Here is a 26,157-nt window from a genome sequence, read left to right as displayed (position 1 = left end):
TTTCGCCGATATTTTTAATTGATTAGCCTTAATTTAGACATTTGTCACCTCCGGTTTGGCGATGGGCGCAACAGCAAAGACGTCACATTTTTTTTTTTTTTTCACATTCTTTTCGTCCTTCGTGGTACGGATTCAAGCCTGCCTACCACTTAAAAAAATTTTTTTTTTTTGCTTATCACACACACCTCCAAACACCCAGGCACCGCTAGGCACCTAGGCTAGTAAATTATATGAGAGAGATATGAGAAAGAGATGAAAAGTTTTGGATGGATAACTCACAGATTTTGTTTTAAAATGTGTCCTTTCTTTTGTTTTTAGATTTCTTTCCTTTGGTTTGTTTATATTCAATCGCCTTCCTTCGTTGTTTACAATTGTTACACGCGTGTACTGTTTGCTCCGAATCCGTGTTTCTGGAGCTCATATGTAATCACTAGTCTGTCGTTAGTATTTCGCCATCCTTTTGATTTTCCGCCCAGCTATATCATCGTTGGGTTTATTCTTGTTCAATCGGTCTTATTACTTTGGCTGCTAGTCAAAATTGACTTTTGCTGTCATCGCCATCTTCGTCTTGCAACTATGTCTCATTAATGTTCACCTGTGTCGCCACCGCTGCTGTCTATAGTCAGTTCCATGACGTCATCTTCATCTTTCGCTGTCTCCGCATTCGCTGCCTTCACCACCCCTGACTTTCGCTTCTCATCGCCAAGCTCTGATTGCTGTTCATGACTCTTGTCAGTCCCCCCTCTCTCTATACGGTCTATCTCTCTCTGTCCCTCTCTCCGGTTTATAGATTCTCTCTATCTTTTCTCTCCCCCTCTCTCTCTTGTCTATGAGCTTTCTTTCTACTTCCGCCCTTCGTTCATAGTATCTCTTTCTCTTCCTTCTCCTCCTGTTCACAGATCTCCTCCTCTTTTCCACCTGTTTTGTTTACATAATGGAAACGAGCAGACAACAATCGCTTTTTTTTTTTTTATAGCGCAAAAGTAAAAATAATAAGATATTTTCTCTCGGTTTGAAAACCAATAAAAATAATTTATCATAAATGTATCATATCATCCTACCAATTTTTAGAAAAGTTCTCGAAGAAGGACATTTCTATACAGGTCAGTCATTTCGGATATTTATGTTATCCAACTCCACATAATTTCATCTGGCATCAAAATTTACCAAAATTATTTACTGAACCCTTCCTGCTACAACAAAGATGATTAACTATGATCGAACTCCCAAAACGATGCTTTCTGCGAGTTCTCGACTCGTTAGAAATTTTCTGACTATTTTATTGCATATCACCTTAACATGTATAGGTTCTACAGGATTCTTGGGAATTTTTAAGTTTTCATTAGGCATATTGCTTTCTGTTAAATGTTTCAGTGGGGTATCTGGTATCTGGTTCTAATTCAGCATTTAGCAATGTTTGGGGTAAGTCAATTTTCTCGTTACTTCGTATATGGATTAACCTTCCTTCCTCTTCTTTATCTTCAAATTTATCAGCATCTACCTCAGCTACTACTCTCGATTTTGATATAACCTTTTCACTGGCCAAATCATTCCCTAACACCAGCAAAATGCCTTTTATTGGTAGATTTTCTACAACTCCTACTTTGATCGGACCGCTTACTGTGGTCGAATCAAGGGAGATTCAGTGGAGTGGGACATCAAATTTCCCTGAATGTTGACGGATTCACCAGTGGCTGTTTTTGGCCCATCCAGCCTCTCACTTTTTAAAATCAGAGATTGGGTTGTCCCCCGTATCTCAAGATTTTTACCAGTCATCGATTTTGGTGATTATCTACTGTATGTACTAGGCCCTCCAATATAAATGGTTGGTATCCTTTTCTAATACTGTCCTCGTCTCTTACAGAGAGCTTGCACGAGGTAATGAAAGCTTGTGGCTTGTATTCTCTTTCTTTCTTATGTTCGGTATCTTTCCTCATGATGCCCCCTACCTTCTTGCAGTAGTGGTACATTATGGGTTTCCACCTGTTCATTCATTGATAGGTGGGTGGTCGATTTATTTTCGGGGATCTATCTCTTGGGCTGGGAGGTCGATATTTAGTACTTTCTGGACCTGTATTACAACACTGGTCCATGCCAGATATCATCCGAGGATTTGCATTAATTTCACCCTCAAATGGATCGATTCTATTTATATCCCGACTGTGCGTAAGGGTATACTCGTCGGCCAAGATTGCCATTTCATAGGCTGTGACAATCTGATGTTTGTCTAAAAATACTTCTAGATCGTCAGGGACACATTTGAATTGATTCCCCCCCCCTCACTCTCTCTCTCTCTATACGATCTATCTCTCTCTATATACAGTCTATCTCTCTCTATCCCTCTCTCCGGTTTATAGATTCTCTCTATATTTTCTCTCCTCCTCTCTCTCTCTTGTGTGAGCTTTCTTCTCTCTTTCCTCTTCCACCCTTCGTTCATAAGATCTCTCCTCCTGTTTTGTCTGCATAATGGAAATGAGCAGACGACAACCGCTTTTTGAGCACAAAAGTAAAAATAATAAAAGATAGGGCAAATATGTACATCAAATCTGTTGCCAAGGTCGCTGGAAAAATGGTGGGATCCTTCTATCGATCCAGTAGATATCACACTGCTGATGCAATTCTCTACCTATATAAGAGCCAGGTATGTCCAAGAATGGAGTACTGTTGCCACATCTGGGCAGGAGCTGCTAGAAAGAACTTATCCTGCCTTGATAGAGTTCAAAATAGACTTTGTTGCCTAGTGGGGGGGAGGCTTTTCTCTTCCCTGCAACCTCTCTCACAGAAGAAACATTGCGAGCCTGTCTCTGCTTTATCATTATTTTCATGGCAAGTGCTCGTCTGAGCTCCAATCTATGATCCTCCTTTGCCAAACTTTCACAAGAAACATTGGTCTAGCTGAAAACTATCAATAATTTTCCATACTCTTTATCTGTGCCTAAACCTAAACGTAGATTCTATGAACAAAATTTTTTTCTTAGAACTGTATGCCTGTGGAACTGTCTTCTGTTTGCCTGCTTCCCAGCTGACTACAATATGGCAGTCTTCAAGTCCAATGTAAACAAGTTCTTGATAAGCCGTTCCACTTAAGTTAACAAATTTACCAAATTTCCACTACTAACGATTACTATGATTCTGATACTGTACACTCTTAAACCCTTATCCTCGAGTGGCCTCTGGTCCTTGATAAGTGGTACATCCTATGTAAAACAAAAAAAAATCAAAAATAATTTATTATACATTTTTATAAATGTATCAAAATTATATACATATATATATATATATATATTAGCAATACACATGAAAATTTGAAATGGCTTAAAATATTGATATATATATATAGAGAGAGAGAGAAAGAGCTTGATGAGCGAAGAAAGAATCTTTTTAAATTTTTTAAATCCAATTAAAATTAAGGAAGTTATGACTATTTTTGTGCCTCACACATTTGGATATTTTTCCCTCTTTAAGATCATATGTGTTTTGTCACATTTTTTACACTATTTTTTTTTCATTAAAAATGCTATATCTTCGTTAAGCAATGAAATTTACCATATAAGTGTATTTTTTGCTAGGAATTAGGATATGCTATTGAAAATCTCCAGAAATGAATGGTTTCCAAATAATCTGCAGTAAATGCACATAAATATGCTGCAATTCCTTAAAAATGCCATGTATTCATTAAAAGAAAAGAAGTTAAAGAACTCAAAGCTGAATTGTAATTCATTTTATGTACAAATAACCGAAATCGAAACATAGAACTGTTTAAAAATGAATATATTGCAATATTTCTTTGGTATTATTGTAGATTAATACCTTCCATTAACCCCCCACCCCATCTGACCACCTTTCCAAAATATGCGATTTTACCTTTGTAGGCAATTACATGTGAATACCTTGAAAAACTTTAATGTAAGATAAACAAGTATTATTTTAGAATTTAATGTAAAATGATTTCCCATTTTGAGCCATTCTAGCATTTTAGGGCAGTTAACCATTTTTTTTTTCTATCGGAGATAAATCCTGTGTGCCTTTTTTTTCTTTTTTTTTTTCTAAAGACGATTATGTGTGGTTTTAAGAGGGTTTTTGTGCAATTATGAGAGGGTGGGGAGGTTGCCACTCTGACTTTGGGTGAATGATAGAGCTAAGGAAAATTGTGTGAACACCCTGAAGACTTACAAACACCCTGAAACAAAACAAAAACAATTTTAGAATTTAGAGTGGGGGTTAGTTTCACATAAATTTAATGTAAAATAATTCACCATTTCGAAATCATTGTAGCCTTTTAGGACAGTTAACCAATTTTTTTTTTTTTTTCTATGGGTGATAAATGGTGCACTTTTCTTTAAGGGAGAATTCTTTCTGTTTTTAGACACTTGTATGTAGTTTACCAAGAAACTTTGTTTGGTGAGAAGCTTGCCACTTTGACTTAGCATTATTGTTAGCGCTAAAGAAGGTTTTAGGAGGAGGAGGCTTGCCACTCGTACCTAGGGTTAGAGGTAGGATTAAGGGAGTTTTTTTTTTTCTAAGAGAGCATTAGACACCCATATTTACAGTTAGTGGGTCATAATTATTGATTTTTGAAAATGTTATGCCTTAGATTTTGGACATCAAATTACTTTTAAATATGAAATTTATTTTTGTTTGTTTGTCGTAATTCTTAAGGGGTGTGAAACTTAACAAGAATTACGACAAATAGACAAAAATAAATTTAATTTAAAATAAGTGATGTCATTAACAGAAAATGTGACATTTGGAAAACTTATTAAGAATTTTTTGCCCACTTATTTAAATATGAAAAAACATTTTTTGCTAAAGCTAACAAATTGTGTTCACAAATTTTTGATAAATTTGATTTTTATTTTCAATTACATTTCTTGTCAGAGTGACACATTATTCCGTTAAACTTTCCAGTTGAAGACGCTTTTTATTTCTCTATCTGGACTTTGGGCCAAGATCACAGTGTAGTATTCTGTTACTACATTTCGCCTTTTCTGTCCGCTGTCAGTGAAGGAGAAATCCTTCATGACTGAGATAATTTTTATGTTTGTTTTTATCCAGATTGACCCTTTTTGGGAAGCTGGATTTTCCTCGCATTAAAAACTGATCTTGTGTCTAACTGGTCTCATGGGAAGGCAAGTAAATAGGAACTTAACTAGAAATTGAGCACCTCCTACAAATATTTAAATATTGATTTTGCATTTTTTTTTTTTTTTTTTTTTTTTTTTTTGGTAAATGTGTAGTTTACCGGCGTAAATTTTTTGACAAACAAAAATTTATAAAAACTATTTTTATATAAAACACATTCAAAGACTGAAATAAAACCAGAACAAATTTTATTTCAGTCTTTGAATGTGTTTTATATAAAATTTATTTAAAATTTTAAAAAATAAAATTTTTTAAAATTTTATTTTTTAAAATTTTTGATTAGACTAAATGTATGACAATAGAAGCTGTTGTATTGCTTTTAAAATTTGGCCTTTCTAATGTTTGACAGATTGACATTTTTAAGGCCAAATTTGGCCTTTTTTTTTTTTTAGCGCACATTCGTTATAAAAAAAATATGGCGGCCAAAAACATAGTTCATGAAAGAACATAAAAAAGGCCAATCTGTCAAACCTTAGAAAGGCCAAATTTTAAAAAACAATGTCGTGGTACACAGAATCCTGAACAGAAGCGTGTGCTCTATCCCAACTATCATCAATAGACCTGAGGTAATCTCGTCAGCATCAGACAAAGCCAAACTCTTTGCCAAGAACTTTGCAGCTAATTCTACCCTCTGCGACCAAGGCTGCCAACCCCCAATATTTCCTCCTGTATCAGAAAACACATTATGTGATATACATATATCTGTATGTGATGTTGCCAAGCTAATCAAAAACCTTGATTCCAGTAAAGCAACCGGCCCTGACAGTATTCCAATTATAGTACTCAAAAAACTTCAACCAGAACTAGCGCCCATACTTACAAAACTGTTTAAACGTTGTCTTAAGGAGAATTGCTTCCCATCACCCTGGAAAATCTCATCAGTATGCCCTGTATTTAAGAATTCAGGTGATCGCTCATCCCCCTCTCAGTACAGGCCAATAAGTCTCCTGTGCGTCATGAGTAAGTTGCTGGAATCTGTGTTAAATACAGAAGTAATCAACCATCTCAACAAAAATAATCTTCTTAGTGACACTCAATATGGTTTCCGTTGTGCTAGATCTACAGCAGATGTGCTTACAGTTATATCTCATAGGATTAGCAAATCTCTCGACAGAGGCAACCTTTCTAGGGCAATTGCTCTTGACATATCTAAGGCCTTTGATAGGGTATGGCATAAAGGTTTACTTCATAAGATCTCTATCCATGGTATAGCTGGAAATGTCTTCTCAATTATTAAATCATTTCTTTCTGATAGCTTCATAACAATAGTAGTTGAGGGGCAAAAATCAGAGGCTCACAGTATTAATGCTGGAGTCTCTCAGGGGTCCATCCTGGGCCCAACTCTATTCCTGATCTACATTAATGATCTTCCAAATCACATCCTTACATCATTTGTAGACATTTATGCTGATGACACTACCATTTATGGTAGCACATCTAAGACAGTAAACAACCAATGCATCTAAAACCAAGCTTCTCTCTTTACATCATTAACACTCTGATCCCCATCTGGCATCAATTGAAATGAATGGTTCTCGTCTTCAGGAGGTCTCATGTTTTGACAAGCTTCTGGGCTTGACCGTTACTCCTGATCTTAAATGGAACACGTACATCAAATCTGTTGCCAAGGCTGCTGGAAAAATGGTGGGATCTTTCTATCGATCCAGTAGATATCTCGCTGCTGATGCAATTCTCTATCTAAGAGCCAGATATGTCCAAGGATGGAATACTGTTGCCACATCTGAGCAGGAACTGCTAGAAAGGACTTGTCCTGCCTTGATAGAGTTCAAAATAGACTTTGTAGCCTTGTAGATGTCCTTTTCTCTTCCATGCAACCTCTATCTCACAGAAGAGATGTTGTGAGTTTGTCTCTGATGTATCGTTATTTTCATGGAAAGCGTTCGACTGAGCTTCAGTCTATGGTCCCCCCTCGCCAAACTTTCACATGAAACTCTTGTCTAGCTGAAAACACTATCAATAATTCTCCCCACTCTTTATCTGTGCCTAAACCTAAACGTAGATTCCATGAACAAAGCTTCTTTCTTAGAACTGCACGCCTATAGAATTGTCTTCAGTTTTCCTGCTCTCCGGCTCTCTATAATATGGTTGTCTTCAAGTCTAACATAAACAAGTTCTTGATGAGCTGTTCCATATAAGATAACAAATTTACCGAATTGATTACTATATTGTCCAATTTCTACTGTACACTTTTTAACCCTTATCCTCGAGTGACCTCTTGGCCTTGATAATGTGATGACGCCTGTGTAAAAAAAAAAAAAAATCTAATCTAATAAAAATGATGATTAAATAAAAAAAAAAAAAAATGAATTTTTTTCAGGCTTTATTTTAGCCGTAGGGTCAATTTTTTGCCTGTCAAATAATTTACACTGCTAAACTACACATTTGCCTTTTTATATATATATATATATATATATATATATATATCTATAAAAACAGAGATGTGTGTGCCACAGACGATTTCTGATTGGTTAATCCAATAATCACATCTCCTAAAAAACTATGGTTCGTAGGCTCTTAATTTTACCATAAAATATTATGGCTTTATTTATTGTCCATCTTGGAAGGGTTTAATTTTTTTCTAACTTGCCATTTACAAATTAGAAAAATACGAAACTAACTTACAATCTAAAAATCGAACCTCCGACTCAACGTCCGCCATTCAGAAAGCAAACGCTGGACAGATTATTAGTACTACTACTACTACAAACAATACAGCACGAAAACACGCGCACACACGCACACACACTCACGTCCACTACCGTCCTTGGCTACGTCACGTTGTTATGGCAACACGATAAATACACAGTAAATTTTATTTTCTTCATTTCTACGCAAATATTACGCAAATGTAAATCATATAGAATATCTGTATGAATATAATTACACGTAATAGTTAAATAAAGATGATCATCGTATAAGAGAACCGAAAAAAAAAACTAATAGGGAATTTGTATAAAGTTGTATTTTCTTTTTAAATAAATAGAAAAAAGGGGTGTTGATAAGACTATCGATACTTATACAGTTTAGTGACGACATTAAAAAATGGAAATATTGAAACAAACATTTTATTGTACGTAACTGTTATAGACTGAAGTTCTCCGAGAAAAAATTTCACTTCATTTGATCAAGTAGTTTGTTCTTACAGCGAAAAACAATTATTTATCACGACGACGTCAACGTGGCCATTTTGGAAATGTACCTAGCAGAATACCTCCATTTTATGCCAAATTTTGCAATCTAGCCTTTTTTTTCTCGCCATATTGAGATGCGCACAACACATCTGCAATTTTTTTACGTTTTTTTTTTTTTTAAATCTGGAATTTTTTTGCGTATTTTTTTTTTTTAAATAAGAATACTATTGAATATGCAAAGAAATTGAAGAATGCAAAGAATTGAAGAATTTTTATACGAGATTATTTTTGAAACATGCCCAGTTGGACACGCATGGATAACTTCGAAACTTCGTTTATTTACTTCTGTTACAAATTAAAAAAAACAAAAAACACTCCAAACATGGCATCTGTCTTCGCAAAAAAAAAAAAAAAAATCTCATTCTGGTGGGGGGGGGGGAAAGGGCTAGATTGGCCTAAAATGGAGGTATTCTGCTATGTGCGGCAGTTACCTGCCCTTGGGGAATTCCTGGGCCTGCAATAACATTTCCAAAATGGCCACGTTGACGTAGCCGTGATAAATCATTGTTTTTCGCTGTAAAAAAAAACTACTTGATCAAATGAAGTGAATTTTTTTTCGGAGAACTTCAGTCTATAACAGTTACATACAATAAAATTTTTTTTCAATATTTCCATTTTTTAATGTCGTCACTAAACTGTATAAGTACCAGACTATCAATACACACAAAAAAATATAGATTTATTTTTGGGTAAAGTTCCCCTGGGGTTTCCTTTCACTTCAGTAAATAATGGTATTTTGTTATATATATATGGCGTACTATTATCCTTATATATATGATGTTGCTGTTTATATATATGTATAAGTGATAGTGTCTGTGTGTGTCTGTGCGTCTGTGTGCATTTCCCTACGCTAAAACTCTGTCAATTTTAAGCCTACAGATTCGAAATTTGATATACAGGGTACTGAGATTTGGGAAATCGATGTGATAGGTTTTCGACAGAAATTTGGCGATTAAGTGGTCAATATTCAACAACTAGACCTTTGAGAACTCTACCAAACTCCTCCTACAATTTAAGGTCTGAACACGTGATATTTTATATATAGATTCCTTGGACATGGATCTAACTTATTAACTTTACTTGATCCCTAAACAATAAATGTTAAGAGGTCATAATAGGGGTCAAAGTTTAAAAAAATTGACTTTTTTTTTCCTCAGCATACACTTCAAAACACCTGGGCAACGCCGGGCACCGATTGCTAGTTTCTTATAAATAGTAGTCTAGCTTTTTTTTTTTCTTTAAGGACCCATTCACGTTGGATCAGTGACCTCTTGGCCTTGATAATGTGATGACGCCTGTGTAAAAAAAAAAAAATCTAATCTAATAAAAATGATGATTAAATAAAAAAAAAAAAATGAATTTTTTTCAGGCTTTATTTTAGCCGTAGGGTCAATTTTTTGCCTGTCAAATAATTTACACTGCTAAACTACACATTTGCCTTTTTATATATATATAAACATATATATATATATATATATATATATATATATATATATATATATGTTTTAAGAAAAATAGAAAAACCGAATGAAATTATTAAAAAATCAACGTTTCGTCCTTATTTCAGAGGACATCTTCAGGATAATTGAAATAAAAATGTAAGAAAAAAAAAAGTCTTTTTCGCACGATCTATGACTTTTTCTTTTCTTACATTTTTATTTCAATTATCCTGAAGATGTCCTCTGAAATAAGGACGAAACGTTGATTTTTTTAATAATTTCATTCGGTTTTTCCATTTTTCTTAAAACATAACGTCAACCACCGCTGGTATTTTTTTCACTCCTTATACATATATATATATATATATATATATATATATATATATATATATACAATTTTTACATAGGCATCACCACTTATCAAGGCCAAGAGGTCACTCGAGGATAAGGGTTAAAGAGTGTAAAGTAGAAACTGGACAATATAGTAATCGTTAATAATGGCAATTCGGTAAATTTGTTAACGTATATGGAACAGTTCATCGAAAACTTGTTTACGTTAGATTTGAAGTCAACCATATTATAGTCGGCTGGAAAGCAGGAAAACAGAAGACTATTCCACAGGCGTGCAGTTCTAAGAAAGGAGCTTTATTCATGGAATCTACGTTTAGGTTTAGGCACAGATAAAGAGTGGGGGAAAGTAGTGATAGTGTTTTCTGCTAGACGGGTGTTTCTTGTGAAAGTTTGGCGAGAGGGGACCATAGATTGGAGCTCATCCGAGCATTTGCCATGAAAATAGCAATAAAGCAACATCTCTTCTATGAGAAAGAGGTTGCATGGAAGAGAAAAGGGCCAATAAGTCTCCTGTGCTCGAGGCTACAAAGTCTATTTTGAACTCTATCAAAGCAGGATAAGTCCTTTCTAGCAGCTCCTGCCCAGATGTGGCAACAGTACTCCATCCCTGGACGTACCTGGCTCTTATATAGATAGAGAATTGCATCAGCAGTGAGATATCTACTCGATCGATAGAAGGATCCCACCATTTTTCCAGCAGTCTTGGCAACAGATTTAATGTATGTGTTCCATTTCAGATCAGGAGTAAAAGTCAAGCCCAGAAGCTTGTCAAAACATGAGGCCTCCCCAAGACGAGAGCCATTCATTTCAATTGATGCCAGATGGGGATCAGAGCGTTGATGATGTAAAGATAAAAGCTTGGTTTTAGATGCATTAAAAGTAACAAGCCACCTCTTTCCCCATTGCTCAAGATCAGAGGAGAGAGAATCAGAGAACTTGGTCGTTTACTGTCTTAGATGTGCTACTATAGATAGTAGTGTCATCAGCGTAAATGTCTAAAAATGATGTATGGATGATATATATTATTGGGTAGATTAGTGTCCATTTAATTATAATCTGCTGAAAAAAATATATATTGGGGGTGGGGGGAGGTACTGCTCGCACACATGAAGCAAAAAAATCATATTTCACATTTTTTTTTTTAAACAAAACCCTGTTTAATTCACCGTTAAAAACTAATGTAATGGATAAAAGTGCACACTTTACATATTTGTCTTTTCAAAACAAACAAAAAATATGTTTGTTTGCAGTAAATAATTAATATCAGCGATAGTATTATTGTCAGTAATACTATCGCTGATATTAATGCTGCTGTTGCTGCTTCTACAGATCGTTTTTAGATACTTTTTTAAAAATAGAAAGATTTTTTTCCAAGTATCATGATTTTAAATTGAAATTAAAAAAGAAATAAAACACACTGAAGATGGGGGTCTACCTCCAAAATATATTTGTGATAAATTTCAAACAAGTAAAATATTTATTTCCTTAATATTACGTTGTAATTTGGTATTAAGCGCACTTCATGTGTATTTTATTCAAATTAAAACGTTTCTATTGAACTCTCATTCTTGACAATATATATATATATATATATATATATATATATATATATATATATATATTAGCAGATTTACCCAAGCTATGCTGCGGATGTATTTTTATTTACACAATAGTAAGTGGCATTTTTTAATATTCATGTAATTACAAGTTCTAAATCAAAACTTCTGGGTAAATGACATTTCTTGTTTTTCTTTGATTGGCTAATATGTTGAGGTATTTTGGAGTTCCTGTTCTTAAAACTACCACATGCTGTGGCTGAAACATGGGCTTGTCAGCTCAATTCCAATAATTTGAATGTTTGCTCTTATTGATGCGCATGGCAAAGCATGGCCTCACTGGAAACTGCAGCCTCCAAAAGGCAACTCGCTATCACTTGGCATTAGTGGAATTCTCGGAATGAGAACCGTTTGACCTTTATAAATCCCAACTGTAATGATTGCTTCAATCCAATTGTTATGCATTCTTATTACAACACATCTTGTTCCATTTGTTGTTTTGGGTGGATCAAATGATCTCAAAATCATGATTGGACAACCAACTTTAACTTTTAGAAAATGGGAAACCATTTCAGAAAGCTCAATTGAATTCAAGAACTCTGTAGGATATTTCACAGCATCATTCTCATCTGTTGTATTATCAATAGATTTGGAAAGTTTTTCCTGGCTGATTCTCTCTCCTCCGATTTTAAGCATGTGGTACAATGGGGAAAGAGGTGGCTGGTTACTTTTAATGCATCTAAAACCAAGCTTCTATCTTCATTTCAATGCTCTAATGCTCATCTGGCAATAATTGAAATGAATGGCTCCCATCTTCAGGAAGCTTCATGTTTTGACAAGCTTCTGGGCTTCACCTTTATTCCGATCTGAAATGGAACACGTATATCAAATCCATTGCCAAGGTTGCTGGAAAAATAGTGGGATTCTTCTACCGCTCCAGTAGATATCTCACTTCTGATGCAATTCTCTACCTATGTAAAAGCCAGGTACGACCAACGATGGAATACTGTTGCCACATCTGGGCAGGAACTGCTAGAAGCAACTTATCCTGCCTTGACAGACTTCAAAATAGACTTTGTAGCTTAGTAGGGGATACCCTTTTCTCTTCCTTGCAACCTCTTTCCCAAGAGACGTTGCGAGCATGTCTCTGCTTTATCGTTATTTTCATGGGAAGTGAAATCTGAGCTTCAATATATGGTTCCCCCTCACCAAACTTTCACGAAAAACACTGGTCTAGCCAAAACCACTATCAATAATTTCCCACACTCTTTATCTGTGCTTAAACCTAAACGTAGATTCCATGAACAAAGCTTCTTTAATAGAACTGCATATCTGTGGAACTCTTCCGTTTAGCTGCTTTCCAGCTGACTACAATCTGATTGTCTTCAAATCCAACATAAACAAGTTCTTGATGAACTGTCCCCCCTAAATAATCCAATTTATAAAATTCACACTACTTATGTTTACTATGCTATAATCACATTGACTAATGTATACTCATTAACCCTTATCCTCTAGTGGCTCTCGGGCCTTGATGGCTGGTGATTCCTGTATAAAAAAATTTTTTTTTTGATCAGCCATTAACCAATTATTTAACTTGTTATCATTGAAATTTAGTAGAGAAACAATTGCTCACTCAGCCTATCCAGAAGTTTTCCATTCAAATTTAACTCGGGGAGTCCTTCAACTCTTGTAGTTTCTCAACGCATGTACCTAGTTCTTCACAAATTAAAATTGTATCTGGCACTTTTACAAAAGAAAGACATCCATTGCCAATTCTTAGCAGAAGACTTAAAAAGCTTGCTGATTCTAAATCTCCAGTCATATTTGTTGTTGGGCTTTTTTACAAAGATATTTCTCAAACAGTCAGATTTCTTTCAAACTTGCGTTAACAATGTTTGCCCTTGTTCCATTTTTTAGAACAGGCAAAATTTGAGGGAAGTCCTTTGATAATAAAGGAATACTGCCTATTGGCTTTTTGATACCCATAATATCCTGCAATGTTCAATCAATTGCTTCAAAAACAGTTTTATGAGCCACTTTCATGTCTCGTATTACTTTGAACAAATTAGAGTTTTGATTAAGAAAACATGTAGAATCCATATTTAATGGCACTTTGAAAGTGTATGTATTTAATTTGAAAGTGTGGCCAAAGTATGTCCTCCTTCCAAAAGCGTTGCTGCAATCCCACTTGATGCAGTTGCTAATGCAATGTTTTTCTCTGACCTAATTTTTGCCAGAATTAAATTTTGTAAAAAAGTCTTCCTTATTCCTCCAGGAACGTAATGTTTTTATGATCCGCTTTTTCACCATTCACCAATTCCAAAAGGGGATTCATAAGCATTTCTTTGATCGTCTGTTAAGTTTTGATATTGGTCTTTAACCCTAGATGCCAGCTCCTCCTGATTGTAACTCATCTCACAACAAAGCTGCTCATTATCAATATGGGTTGGTGTTGGCAAACCATATGCTGTCAAGGCAATTCCTCCCAGCATGAGGATTCTGTTTTCTAAATAGCACAAATCAGACACTGGAGCATCTGGATCATTCATACACCTTTGATGTAGTTTCAAATAATCATTTGACAATGCCTTTTTGAAGGTTTCCCAAAGCTGTGATGGATTACTTGGTGAACATGCAATCAGGATTATTGCAAATAGGCACCTCATGTTTTCAGGTGATTGTGAAATCTTTACTTCTTCCATGACTAATTGTAAATGGTCATCATTCTCCAAAAGCCCTCTGGCAAGGCAAGCTTCTCTGAATGTCAAGCATATATTGTTATCAACAATTTTTAGATCTTGAAATGAAATGGGTTCTCTCACTTCATTTAGAAGAAGTCACAAATCTTGGGTCTATTGTGTAAATCCTACCAATGGCCTGCGCATTTTGAAATGAAGCCATACTCATTAATAGCATCCATTAAAATGCCTCTCTTTCGACGATTCCATTTCTTTGCACTTTTATTCCAAATAAAATATTGTGGCAATTCAGCATACTTTAATGTCTTTGCAAAGTCATCATCTTTGCAGAGTTGGAAAAAACCTGTCAAAGTTGTATGAGGTGGAGGCCCAAGTGCAGCCTGTAATGCATTTTCCTCATTAAAGAAAACTCTTTGCACATTTTCAAGATGAACTGCCAAACCAACAACTTGTGGGAAATGTTTGTATAGGATGGCCAAAAACTTGCCATACTGCTTCTGATGACACATATATTTTTGATTGATTGGCTGATTTCATTGATCACCTGTGATTATTGACCATCGGCTTATACAGCATTTTGTAACTCAAAAACAGCTTCATCTGATCCCTTATATTTGATGCAATGCTTGATTGAATTGATGAATAAATTTCAACATTGATATGACAGTTGAATTGCTGCAACAAATATGGATTACAAGGCACTACCCATTGATTGGTGATTTCTTGCTCAACTCAGCAGCCATTTTGCCTCATTTTCATTATGCCAATCTGTCTTCTGGCTTCCTTCTTCTATATTTAGGAATCGTTCCCCTGTTCAGTAGATTGTAAGAAAGATTTGGGAAATTCTCCAAAAGATTTTTTGTCTATCATACATGGGGAGGGGGGGGGATCACATGGTCCATGGAACATGTTTCATGACCAGATCATGAAGTTTTTTTTTCTTTTTCTCTGGAAGGTATTTCTGCAGAAATTGCTAAATCATATTCTTCTGCTCTGAGTTCATGAGTTCAAACCTTTTTTCTGGTATTCAATAGTCTACAACCATGCAAATTATCAAAAATTCCCTTTTTCATATTTTCCATAAATTTTTTAACTTTTAATCTGAACACTCTTGCAACAATATCTGGTCGATCATTACTTTCTTGTCCAGCAGCCAAATTTGACACAATTTCTAACCAGTGTGGATTACATGTCATAGTGATAAAATAATCTACTCTGCCATAATATCTCACAAAGGCCATTGCATCTGACCTTTTCTCATGAAGGACCACCATAATAGGTTGCAGGATTCAACGACCTAATTGATTTGGATCTCCATCACCAGCAAGTAAACTATCACATAAATTTGAGTAATTTTCAACACGGCAACTTTGCTGTTCTCTTCTCAAAAACTGTAATTATTCAGTTTCTATTTTGCAGTATGCATCTACCAAGAATTTCTGGAAGAGTCGCCTTCCAATCAAGATAACACTTCTTTGCACATAATATGGAAAGAGTAAAACTGCAATTACATGATTTTGCAACTATTTCTCCTTGTAAATATATATGGTAGTCATCTGTTCCATATGGAAAAAATAAAGGATACATTATAGGATCGATGTAACTGAAATTCTCTTCAAACCACCTTGTTTCAATATAAGAACAATATCTCTGTTTTCTGTAGGCTCATTTGATATTAAAATTGCAACTTCAGTCCTGGTTGGTGCATTAAAACGCTGCACATGTTCTTGAGAATTACAATTTTCTTGCCATTAATATTTCCTTGGTGTACTTGTTCTAGTGCTGTCTTTATATAATAGTTATTTTCATTTAACCAGACTGTTATTCTTTTTAAGATCTCCGCATTCAAGTGTTGATACTCTTCTCTCATTCTCAGTTGATATTCATAAGTATCTAAAAAGTATACTTGGATATGTCTTGTTGCTCCGTCTTCAGATGGTAGCAGTGATCCTAGTTGATGATAAATTTGACCTTGGATTTTTACAGATGGATTCCCTGAACAGATGCATCTTAGTGACTAAAGCTGGTCATGACAAAGAGTGTTGTAATAAATAATCCTTGACAAAAAGTGTTTGCTAAATGAAGTTTGCACCACAATGACAAACTTGATATATTTGTCCTATCGTAGCCTTGTCACATGAGTCATTGTCATAGAGTAATGCAGTACGTTTAGCATTTTAAAGTTAATGTTGTCTTAAATTTTGATATCTGTTTCTATCTATCGGTGCCATTGTCTCTCTTCTTGTAACTGATTTAGTCTTGCAACCACATGGTACAATCTATCATGTTCATTTCTTTTTTTACTGTTAATGAATGATTCATTTTGATGGGACTATTTGGTACTGTATTTGTTTAGATAGCCATTCTTTTTCATTAGAGTTCTCATTTTGAATGACTCTCTGCCTTTGCCTTTGCAATGAGAGTTGTCCTTCTCTTTCATCCCTATTCTCAGACTGACAATGAAGCATCATCCTTTGGGCATGTGGAGTTGTTGAAATACTGTTGTGCTTCATGAAAGTCTGTGAGCAGGTTCGTAAAGGCACTTTACTGTTTGTTTGTTTTTTGTAAAGATGCTTGTACCTATTATTCTTTCTTAATATTTAGTCCTACCACCACTAATCTTTCCAATTTCTGATTCATAAATAATGAAGTCTCCCTTTGCCAAATTTCATCTATTCTGATTGGCTGGGCTCTGAAAAATCTCATATTCCGGAATTCAGTATATTTACATTTTTTTTATCTCTAGCTCTTGGATGCATGTGTTTGGTTGAGCATAAAAAATGTAAATAAACTATACAAAATTTAACTGTCCTGGAGAAAAATATATATCCATATATATATAGATAGATAGATAGATTAAAAAAAAAATTAGCAGTTACTATGTCCAAAAAATGAAGAAAAAACTGGTAAAAAATGTAAATGAAAGTTTTTGTTTTTAGAAAGAATTGGGATTGGATTACTTGTTTCTTTTAAATAAAATTTAACTTGATAAATAAAAAAAAATAAAAATAAGGAAATTGTTTTTTGTTTTAATATAAATATTCATGGAAATTACACAACACCCCCGTTGAAAAGCAAAAAAAAAAAACGACCACCAGTGGAGAACTTCCTAATCCACTCGACCACAGTGTTAATTGCGCAATCATGTTGGAAATTATTTTATTTAAACTAATTTTAAAAAATAATGCTTGAAAGTGTTTTTGTTTTTTTTAATAAAGAATCGTAATCCTCTGATGAAAACAAAAAAATTAAAAATAAGGAAATTGTTTTTGATTTAAAAGAATGAATAAAACATGAAAATATAATCGCCCAGAAAAAAAAGAAGTACATAACAACCTCTCCCTCAGATATTTCAGCAGAAGAGATATGAAAAGAAGCTATTCTCCAGATATTGAGCACTTACTAGTTTAAGCAAATTTGTTTAAAGCTTCCTCAGATTTGTCTTTCAAAATAAACATTTTTATGTTATAGAAATGTCTTATTGTGTTATTAAAAGAACAAAAAATAGCAGTTACAATGTCCAAAAATTTGAAGAAAAAACTGTTAAAAAAATGAAAATGAAAGTCTTTTTTGTTATTTTAAATAAAGAATCTTAATTGGATTTGATTGTTTCTTTTAAATAAAAATCCACTGGACTACAGCATAATTGTGACATCATGTTGGAAATTATTTTATTTAAACTAATTCCAAAAATAATGCTTGAAAGATTGTTTTTATTTTAAATAAAGAATCATAATTGGATTGGATTGTTTATTTCTTTTAAATAAAAATATAACCCTCTGATAATAAAACTCGAAAGCAAAAAAAAACAAACAAACAAAAAGAACAAAAATGGTGTCCAGGGGGGGGGGGGAATAACTCAAACCAGTTTCTAAAAAAATTGATGTCGGTAATAATAAATTAAATATATTATCAATATAAATCAACTTTAAATAACAATCTTAAATAAAACAGTTAAAACAATTCTCTCACTATAAACAGTAACTAGCATACAGCTATTTAGTAAAATCGATTTTCATTCATGTCATATGCAAATGAGGTTACCTCTTAATTATATATTTTGCAAGAATCATACTATATATAGAAATATAGAAATGAATAAAATAGAAAAGTAATGGACATCAAATTGTGAACAAACAAATAAACAGGAATATGAATTTATATATACAGATACATTTAAAAGTAGATAAGGACTCTTAGTTTAATTCCTATAAAAGAAAACTCAAAAGTGAATGAGACCTTACTTTTTAGGTGATTACATGTGAACTTTGGGAAAAAAAATTCATGCAATGATGTTCCTGCCCTGATAAATGTTAGATCATGTGATATTACTTTATCAAATGTTAAGGAAAAGTGACCTATGACATTAAATGTGCACTTTTTGATAATTTTTTCTGCTGCTGATGTTTACTTGAGTATATTTACGGGCAAATAAATGGCTATTTATTTTTATAGAGATATTAAAACAGAAGCACAACATACATATGCATTATTAGAGATTCATTTATTTTCTATTCAAGCTATTTTGACAATCTGTATCCAGTCGATCAAAAGTTATGCCATGTAGGAAATTTCAAGTTCTTTACAGTATGCTAATTTTTAGATTTCATTTAATAATCACCCATTTTTCTCAAAACATTTTGATTTTGTCATAACACATTTTAATGTATAACTTGTTTCTATTTCTAATTGAATTTCTACTTAGGAAAATTTTCTTTCTTCTTTGAATTCCTGTATTACATTGTTAGATATTTTTTTCAATACCTCCTAGATTGCTTCTTATGTTGGCACCATAACTACAGCATGACTATATTAAATACGTCTAGAGATTTATGTAAAAGTAGGCCAGATCTATTCTAGACTAGGAACCAGAAGAAATTATCTAACATGTTTTCCAACTTGTCCTCGGCTGCTTTTATGTTTATCACATATTTAGATGAGTGATTATTTGGTGCTTTTACAAGCCGGGGATTGAAACTTATCTTCAGATCACAACAAATGTAGCAGACAATCCTTAGCATTTGTTGTGATCTGCACTGGCTAGCAATGACTAATTGAATGAATTCGTTAGCAAAACATGTAAATTAATGAAATATGTTTTAAGAATTTAATGTATAGCATTTTTCTTAGAAGTAATATATTTCTGATCCAGAAAGATGTGGCACAGTGATGTGAATGAGTACAATTTATGAATCCAACTCAGGATGTGAGTGTCTAAAAATGGGAAACTAGGATTTGAGTGTCTAATAAATGGGAAACTAGGATTTGAGTGTCTAATAAATGGGAAATTAGGATTTGAGTGTCTAAAAATGGGAAACATGGATTTGAGTGTCTAAAAATGGGAAACATGGATTTGAGTGTCTAATAAATGGGAAACTGGGATTTGAGTGTCTAAAAATGGGAAACTATGATTTGAGTGTCTAAAAATGGGAAACAAGGATTTGAGTGTCTAAAAATGGGGAACTAGGATTTGAGTGTCTAAAAATGGGAAACTATGATTTGAGTGTCTAAAAATGGGAAACTAGGATTTGAGTGTCTAAAAATGGGAAACTATGATTTGAGTGTCTAAAAATGGGAAACTATGATTTGAGTGTCTAAAAATGGGAAACTATGATTTGAGTGTCTAAAAATGGGAAACTATGATTTGAGTGTCTAAAAATGGGGAACTATGATTTGAGTGTCTAAAAATGGGAAACTATGATTTGAGTGTCTAAAAATGGGAAACAAGGATTTGAGTGTCTAAAAATGGGAAACAAGGATTTGAGTGTCTAAAAATGGGAAACTAGGATTTGAGTGTCTAAAAATGGGAAACTAGGATTTGAGTGTCTAATAAATGGGAAACTAGGATTTGAGTGTCTAATAAATGGGAAACTAGGATTTGAGTGTCTAAAAATGGGAAACTAGAATTTGAGTGTCTAAAATGGGAAACTAGGATTTGAGTGTCTAATAAATGGGAAACTAGGATTTGAGTGTCTAAAAATGGGAAACTAGGATTTGAGTGTCTTAAAATGGGGAACTATGATTTGAGTGTCTAAAAATGGGAAACTATGATTTGAGTGTCTAAAAATGGGAAACTATGATTTGAGTGTCTAAAAATGGGAAACTATGATTTGAGTGTCTAAAAATGGGAAACTATGATTTGAGTGTCTAATAAATGGGAAACTGGGATTTGAGTGTCTAAAAATGGGAAACTATGATTTGAGTGTCTAAAAATGGGAAACAAGGATTTGAGTGTCTAAAAATGGGGAACTAGGATTTGAGTGTCTAAAAATGGGAAACTATGATTTGAGTGTCTAAAAATGGGAAACTAGGATTTGAGTGTCTAAAAATGGGAAACTATGATTTGAGTGTCTAAAAATGGGAAACTATGATTTGAGTGTCTAAAAATGGGAAACTATGATTTGAGTGTCTAAAAATGGGAAACTATGATTTGAGTGTCTAAAAATGGGGAACTATGATTTGAGTGTCTAAAAATGGGAAACTATGATTTGAGTGTCTAAAAATGGGAAACAAGGATTTGAGTGTCTAAAAATGGGAAACAAGGATTTGAGTGTCTAAAAATGGGAAACTAGGATTTGAGTGTCTAAAAATGGGAAACTAGGATTTGAGTGTCTAATAAATGGGAAACTAGGATTTGAGTGTCTAATAAATGGGAAACTAGGATTTGAGTGTCTAAAAATGGGAAACTAGAATTTGAGTGTCTAAAATGGGAAACTAGGATTTGAGTGTCTAATAAATGGGAAACTAGGATTTGAGTGTCTAAAAATGGGAAACTAGGATTTGAGTGTCTTAAAATGGGGAACTATGATTTGAGTGTCTAAAAATGGGAAACTATGATTTGAGTGTCTAAAAATGGGAAACTATGATTTGAGTGTCTAAAAATGGGAAACTATGATTTGAGTGTCTAAAAATGGGAAACTATGATTTGAGTGTCTAATAAATGGGAAACTAGGATTTGAGTTTCTAATAAATGGGAAACTAGGATTTGAGTGTCTAAAAATGGGAAACTAGGATTTGAGTGTCTAAAAATGGGAAACTAAGATTTGAGTGTCTAAAAATGGGAAACTAGGATTTGAGTGTCTAAAAATGGGAAACTAGGATTTGAGTGTCTAAAAATGGGAAACTGGGATTTAAGTGTCTAAAAATGGGAAACTAGGATTTGAGTGTCTAAAAATGGGAAACTATGATTTGAGTGTCTAAAAATGGGAAACTAGGATTTGAGTGTCTAAAAATGGGAAACTAGGATTTGAGTGTCTAAAAATGGGAAACTAGGATTTGAGTGTCTAAAAATGGGAAACTAGGATTTAAATGTTTAAAAATAAGAAACTAGAATTTGAGTGTGTAAAAATGGGAAACTAGAATTTGAGTAAAAATGGGAAACTAGAATTTGAGTGTCTAATAAATGGGAAACTAGAATTTGAGTGTCTAAAAATGGGAAACTAGGATTTGAGTGTCTAAAAATGGGAAACTATGATTTGAGTGTCTAAAAATGGGGAACTAGAATTTGAGTGTCTAAAAATGGGAAACTAGAATTTGAGTGTCTAAAAATGGGAAACTAGGATTTGAGTGTCTAAAAATGGGGAACTATTATTTGAGTGTCTAAAATGGGAAACTATGATTTGAGTGTCTAAAAAATGGGAAACTAGGATTTGAGTGTCTAAAAATGGGGAACTATTATTTGAGTGTCTAAAATGGGAAACTAGGATTTGAGTGTCTAAAAATGGGGAACTATTATTTGAGTGTCTAAAATGGGAAACTAGAATTTGAGTGTCTAAAAATGGGAAACTAGGATTTGAGTGTCTAAAAATGGGAAACTATGATTTGAGTGTCTAAAAATGGGGAACTAGAATTTGAGTGTCTAAAAATGGGAAACTAGAATTTGAGTGTCTAAAAATGGGAAACTAGGATTTGAGTGTCTAAAAATGGGAAACTAGGATTTGAGTGTCTAAAAATGGGGAACTATTATTTGAGTGTCTAAAATGGGAAACTATGATTTGAGTGTCTAAAAAATGGGAAACTAGGATTTGAGTGTCTAAAAATGGGGAACTATTATTTGAGTGTCTAAAATGGGAAACTAGGATTTGAGTGTCTAAAAATGGGGAACTATTATTTGAGTGTCTAAAATGGGAAACTAGGCTCCATGTGTCATTTTTCTACTTTCATAAAAATTTATAAAATTTAAACCCTATTTTCTCACTTTATATTTATTAAAAGTTCTTTTCATTGCAGAATAATCCTGTGAATCTTGACCAGGTTTTGACAAAGGAAGCTGAACATCTTTTTAATGAAAAACGGTAATCTTTCCTTTTTAACTAAAAATCTTTAAATTCAGAATTTCAACTATTAAGAAAATAAAAAATCACCCATAATCAAAGCTGGAAACGAGAATTAAGTTCCTGCTGGACTACCGGACAACACCACATTGTACCATTGGCGCATTCCCAGTCTCGATCCTATTTGTTCGGACCATAAAAAAACGGCTGCCACACCTGGTTGGAGACCCTAACATTAGGGAATGGGACACTAAAGGAAACGATAAAACAATATGTTGATAAAAAGGCATGTGTGAAACCCAATGATCTCAGTGTGGGCGACACGGTCATCGTAAAAAGCAACACACTTTGAAGGCTTTCATACCCTACCAACCTAACCCAATGACTGTAACAAAGAAAAAGGGATCTATGATTACAGCTATACACCAGGGCAACCAAATTTTGAGAAATGCCAGCTTCTTCAAAAAAAATCCCCAAGCCACCAACAAGCCCCACACATGACCTACTTGATTAATGAAGGCCACACATCTATGATAACACCATCAAAGCCCAAAGACAATCAAGCACAACAAACTTTAAAATTCAGGCGTTCAAGCCAAACTACAACTCAGAAGGTTTGATTACTAAAACCACCCAAATATACCTCTGTACATAATTAATAAGTCATTTTCATTCAGGTTGACAGACGTCTTCTGCAGAAATCCTGATCCATCAATGCAAATATTCCTATATCCTTATATTTTACAATTTTGCATGAACTTTCTTTGATTTTAAAATATTTAAAAAAAACAAAAAAAAAAACGTAAACACATGTCCATTTTGTCTGTCGCTAATCAAATTCTATCTGGCTTTCTCACCGCAGCAATAATTGATATATCATTTATCAAATACGACACTTATCACAGGCATTTTGATACAAAACTCATCTAAAAATACTGCCAGATACATAAAGTACATTTGTGTGAAATTTCATAAAAATTGGCCCAGGCGTTTCGGAGTCCTTAGGGAACAAACTCCTACCCACAAAGTTCCTTTTATATAGTAGTAGAGATATTAAATATATCTAAAATTAGTACTTTTTTAATGTTTTAAACAAATTTATTTTTATTGATCTTTTGATCAATAAAATATTTTGCTATATATATAAAATATCAAAATTTATTTGTGTTGATATTAAATTATAGGAAGAATTAAGTTATGAGCACCAATAAATAAAATAAACTGTCCCAGTTAGAGGCTTAGGAATTCTGTAGATGTTATTATTTGATTTTACTTACTTGAATCGGTTTTCAATTGCTTTTAAGATAGCTTTTGCATTAAGACTTTATTTGGTAGAATTTTGTCTAATATTTTTCAACCCATAATTGATTATTTGACTTATTTCGTAGACAATCAATATGACAGTTTTTTGCTGTCAAATTAACGTATGGTCTTATTCAGTCTACAGAAGTTGTTCACCTTCCCAGGTTTTATCTTACCCTCCAAGACTTTCTTTTTGAAAAAGGGTTAGTTCATTGCTGATTGCTCGAGGCACCTATACCAGGGAATGTAGATGGGGCTGTTCAAGCATTTTTTAGGCCAGAGTGCGCCAATTCTAGTGCACTGACTTTTCAACTTAACTTCTGATCTTATGTCTAACCTTCTGAAGAGTTAAATATAAGTAGTCGTATTAATACAATAACTTTAGTAGTTTCAAAATGTTGAGCCTTATTGATATATTTTTTTTCTCAAGAGTGTTTCATGCTAAATTTGAAATTGTGCCCAATAGTTTTTAATGTTTATCATCATAATAGTAGCATTGACATATTGATGACCTTATGGCACACCTCATATCTCAAGGATGGTGAAATTTTGTTGAATAGTTTTTGATCCAAGACAAAAGTACTCAATAGTAAGAGATTTCTTCTTTAAAGTTGATAATATTTCAAAATATTTATTTTCCAGATATGAAGAAAGTGCTATCATGTATGCAAATACCCAAAGTTTATTTGAAGAAATTTCTTTAAAATTTATCAACCTTGGCAACAAAGGTCCTCTGAGTGCTTATCTAACTCAAAAACTCAATGCTCTCAGATCTCAGGTAAATATTTTATTGTGTCTTTCATAACATGTCATAATTACATACCAGTTGGTATACATATTTCATCAATAAGATAAAGTGAGATTTTCTCCCATTTGTTTGACTGGTATAGTTTCATGAATAAAAGGAATATATATTAAAAAAAAACTATTTTGTCTTTTTTTTCCCCCTAACTTATTCCATGTCAAAAAAAAATAATTTTCGATCACACTTATTAATTTTAAGATGTAATCTTGGACAAATGCAACAAATTTTTTTCCTTTGACGACATATTTTCAATCCTTGTTTGGTTTCTACTTTGACTCTCTTTATTGTTACTGACGTCAAAAAATTAATTGAATTTTGCTGTGCATTGATCTCATACTGGTAGCTGATTAGATAAAATCTTCACACTCATTTGCTGCAAAAAATAATAATGGTGTTTGATTTGTTTTAAAGAAATTACTAGACTGCTTAGAATATTCATGCACATGTAATATTGATCATTTTAATATAATCACACAAGAGAAAGAGAAAAACACAAAATTTTCTCCATATCAAACTTTCTTCCCATGTTTGTGTACATAATTACCTCCCCACCCTCTAAATTTTCTCTTCTACTGTGAGGATATTCTTTTGAACTCATGAAATAATTCTAACATTTAAATGTTTAATACGTACAGAATAATATAATTGTTAATATTTATTGCTAAGAAAAAAAAAATCAAGTAAAACTATATGGAGTTCAGAGGTGGGACCATGAGTTTCCTGTGTCTTTCATTTTCTCTGTGCACAGGACATGCTAGTGAGTATTGAGAAAAATCTATAACTGAAAATATAATTTCATTTTTGTAACCATTCAACATATTTTGCTATCATATATATATGTAAATATTATACGCACTGTATAAATGCTTAAAAATTTCACAAAAATAGTTATATTATTTTGGATATATTATAATACATATGTATTTGTTAATAAATTAAAAATTGTACTGTTGTTGTTGATGGACCTTTTATAACAATTTGTTAGTCTTCATCATATGGTAGGAAAGTCAAATTTTAAATATGGTTTGCATTTTTGTTTTAAGGAATAGTTGAATTCTGAAGATCTTTATTGCATAATTTGTTTTTGTCTTTTTAACTGTAAATCCTGTGATAATTTCAATTCTTGGTAAAACCAGCAAAGTTGATCTATTTGGACAGAAATAAAATGTAACTACTCTTAAAAATACTGATAACCTTTGACTTTTGTATTTATAAAATTAATGGTAATCTATTTCTGTAAAAATTTAATTTCATTTTACCAACATGTTATATAATTTATCTAAAGTTAAAAATGTAACTTTAGTCTTTATTTTTCTTTTAATGACATAATTCACAAATTATAAAAATTATGGATTGAAAAATTAAAAGATCTTAA

General features: G+C 33.2%; 1 protein-coding gene across 5 annotated transcripts in view; it reads left to right on the top strand.

The window, feature by feature from the left end:
- The window catches only part of LOC145293143 (vacuolar protein sorting-associated protein 18 homolog), a 326,884-nt gene that overhangs the window by 240,341 nt on the left and 60,386 nt on the right, over nucleotides 1–26,157 (top strand). For all 5 annotated transcript variants that reach the window (XM_080139563.1, XM_080139561.1, XM_080139559.1 and 2 more), the window contains 2 exons: nucleotides 22,632–22,696; nucleotides 24,620–24,755. In XM_080139563.1, the coding sequence (XP_079995689.1) occupies nucleotides 22,632–22,696; nucleotides 24,620–24,755 (201 nt within the window). The remainder of the gene's footprint in view (nucleotides 1–22,631; nucleotides 22,697–24,619; nucleotides 24,756–26,157) is intronic.

The sequence above is a fragment of the Euprymna scolopes genome, chromosome 14, assembly GCF_053919585.1.
Source record: "Euprymna scolopes isolate OS-2025 chromosome 14, ASM5391958v1, whole genome shotgun sequence".
NCBI classification, from domain to species: domain Eukaryota; kingdom Metazoa; phylum Mollusca; class Cephalopoda; order Sepiida; family Sepiolidae; genus Euprymna; species Euprymna scolopes.
Note: the sequence above shows the minus strand (reverse complement) of the source record. Positions and strands in the feature narration are given on the sequence as shown.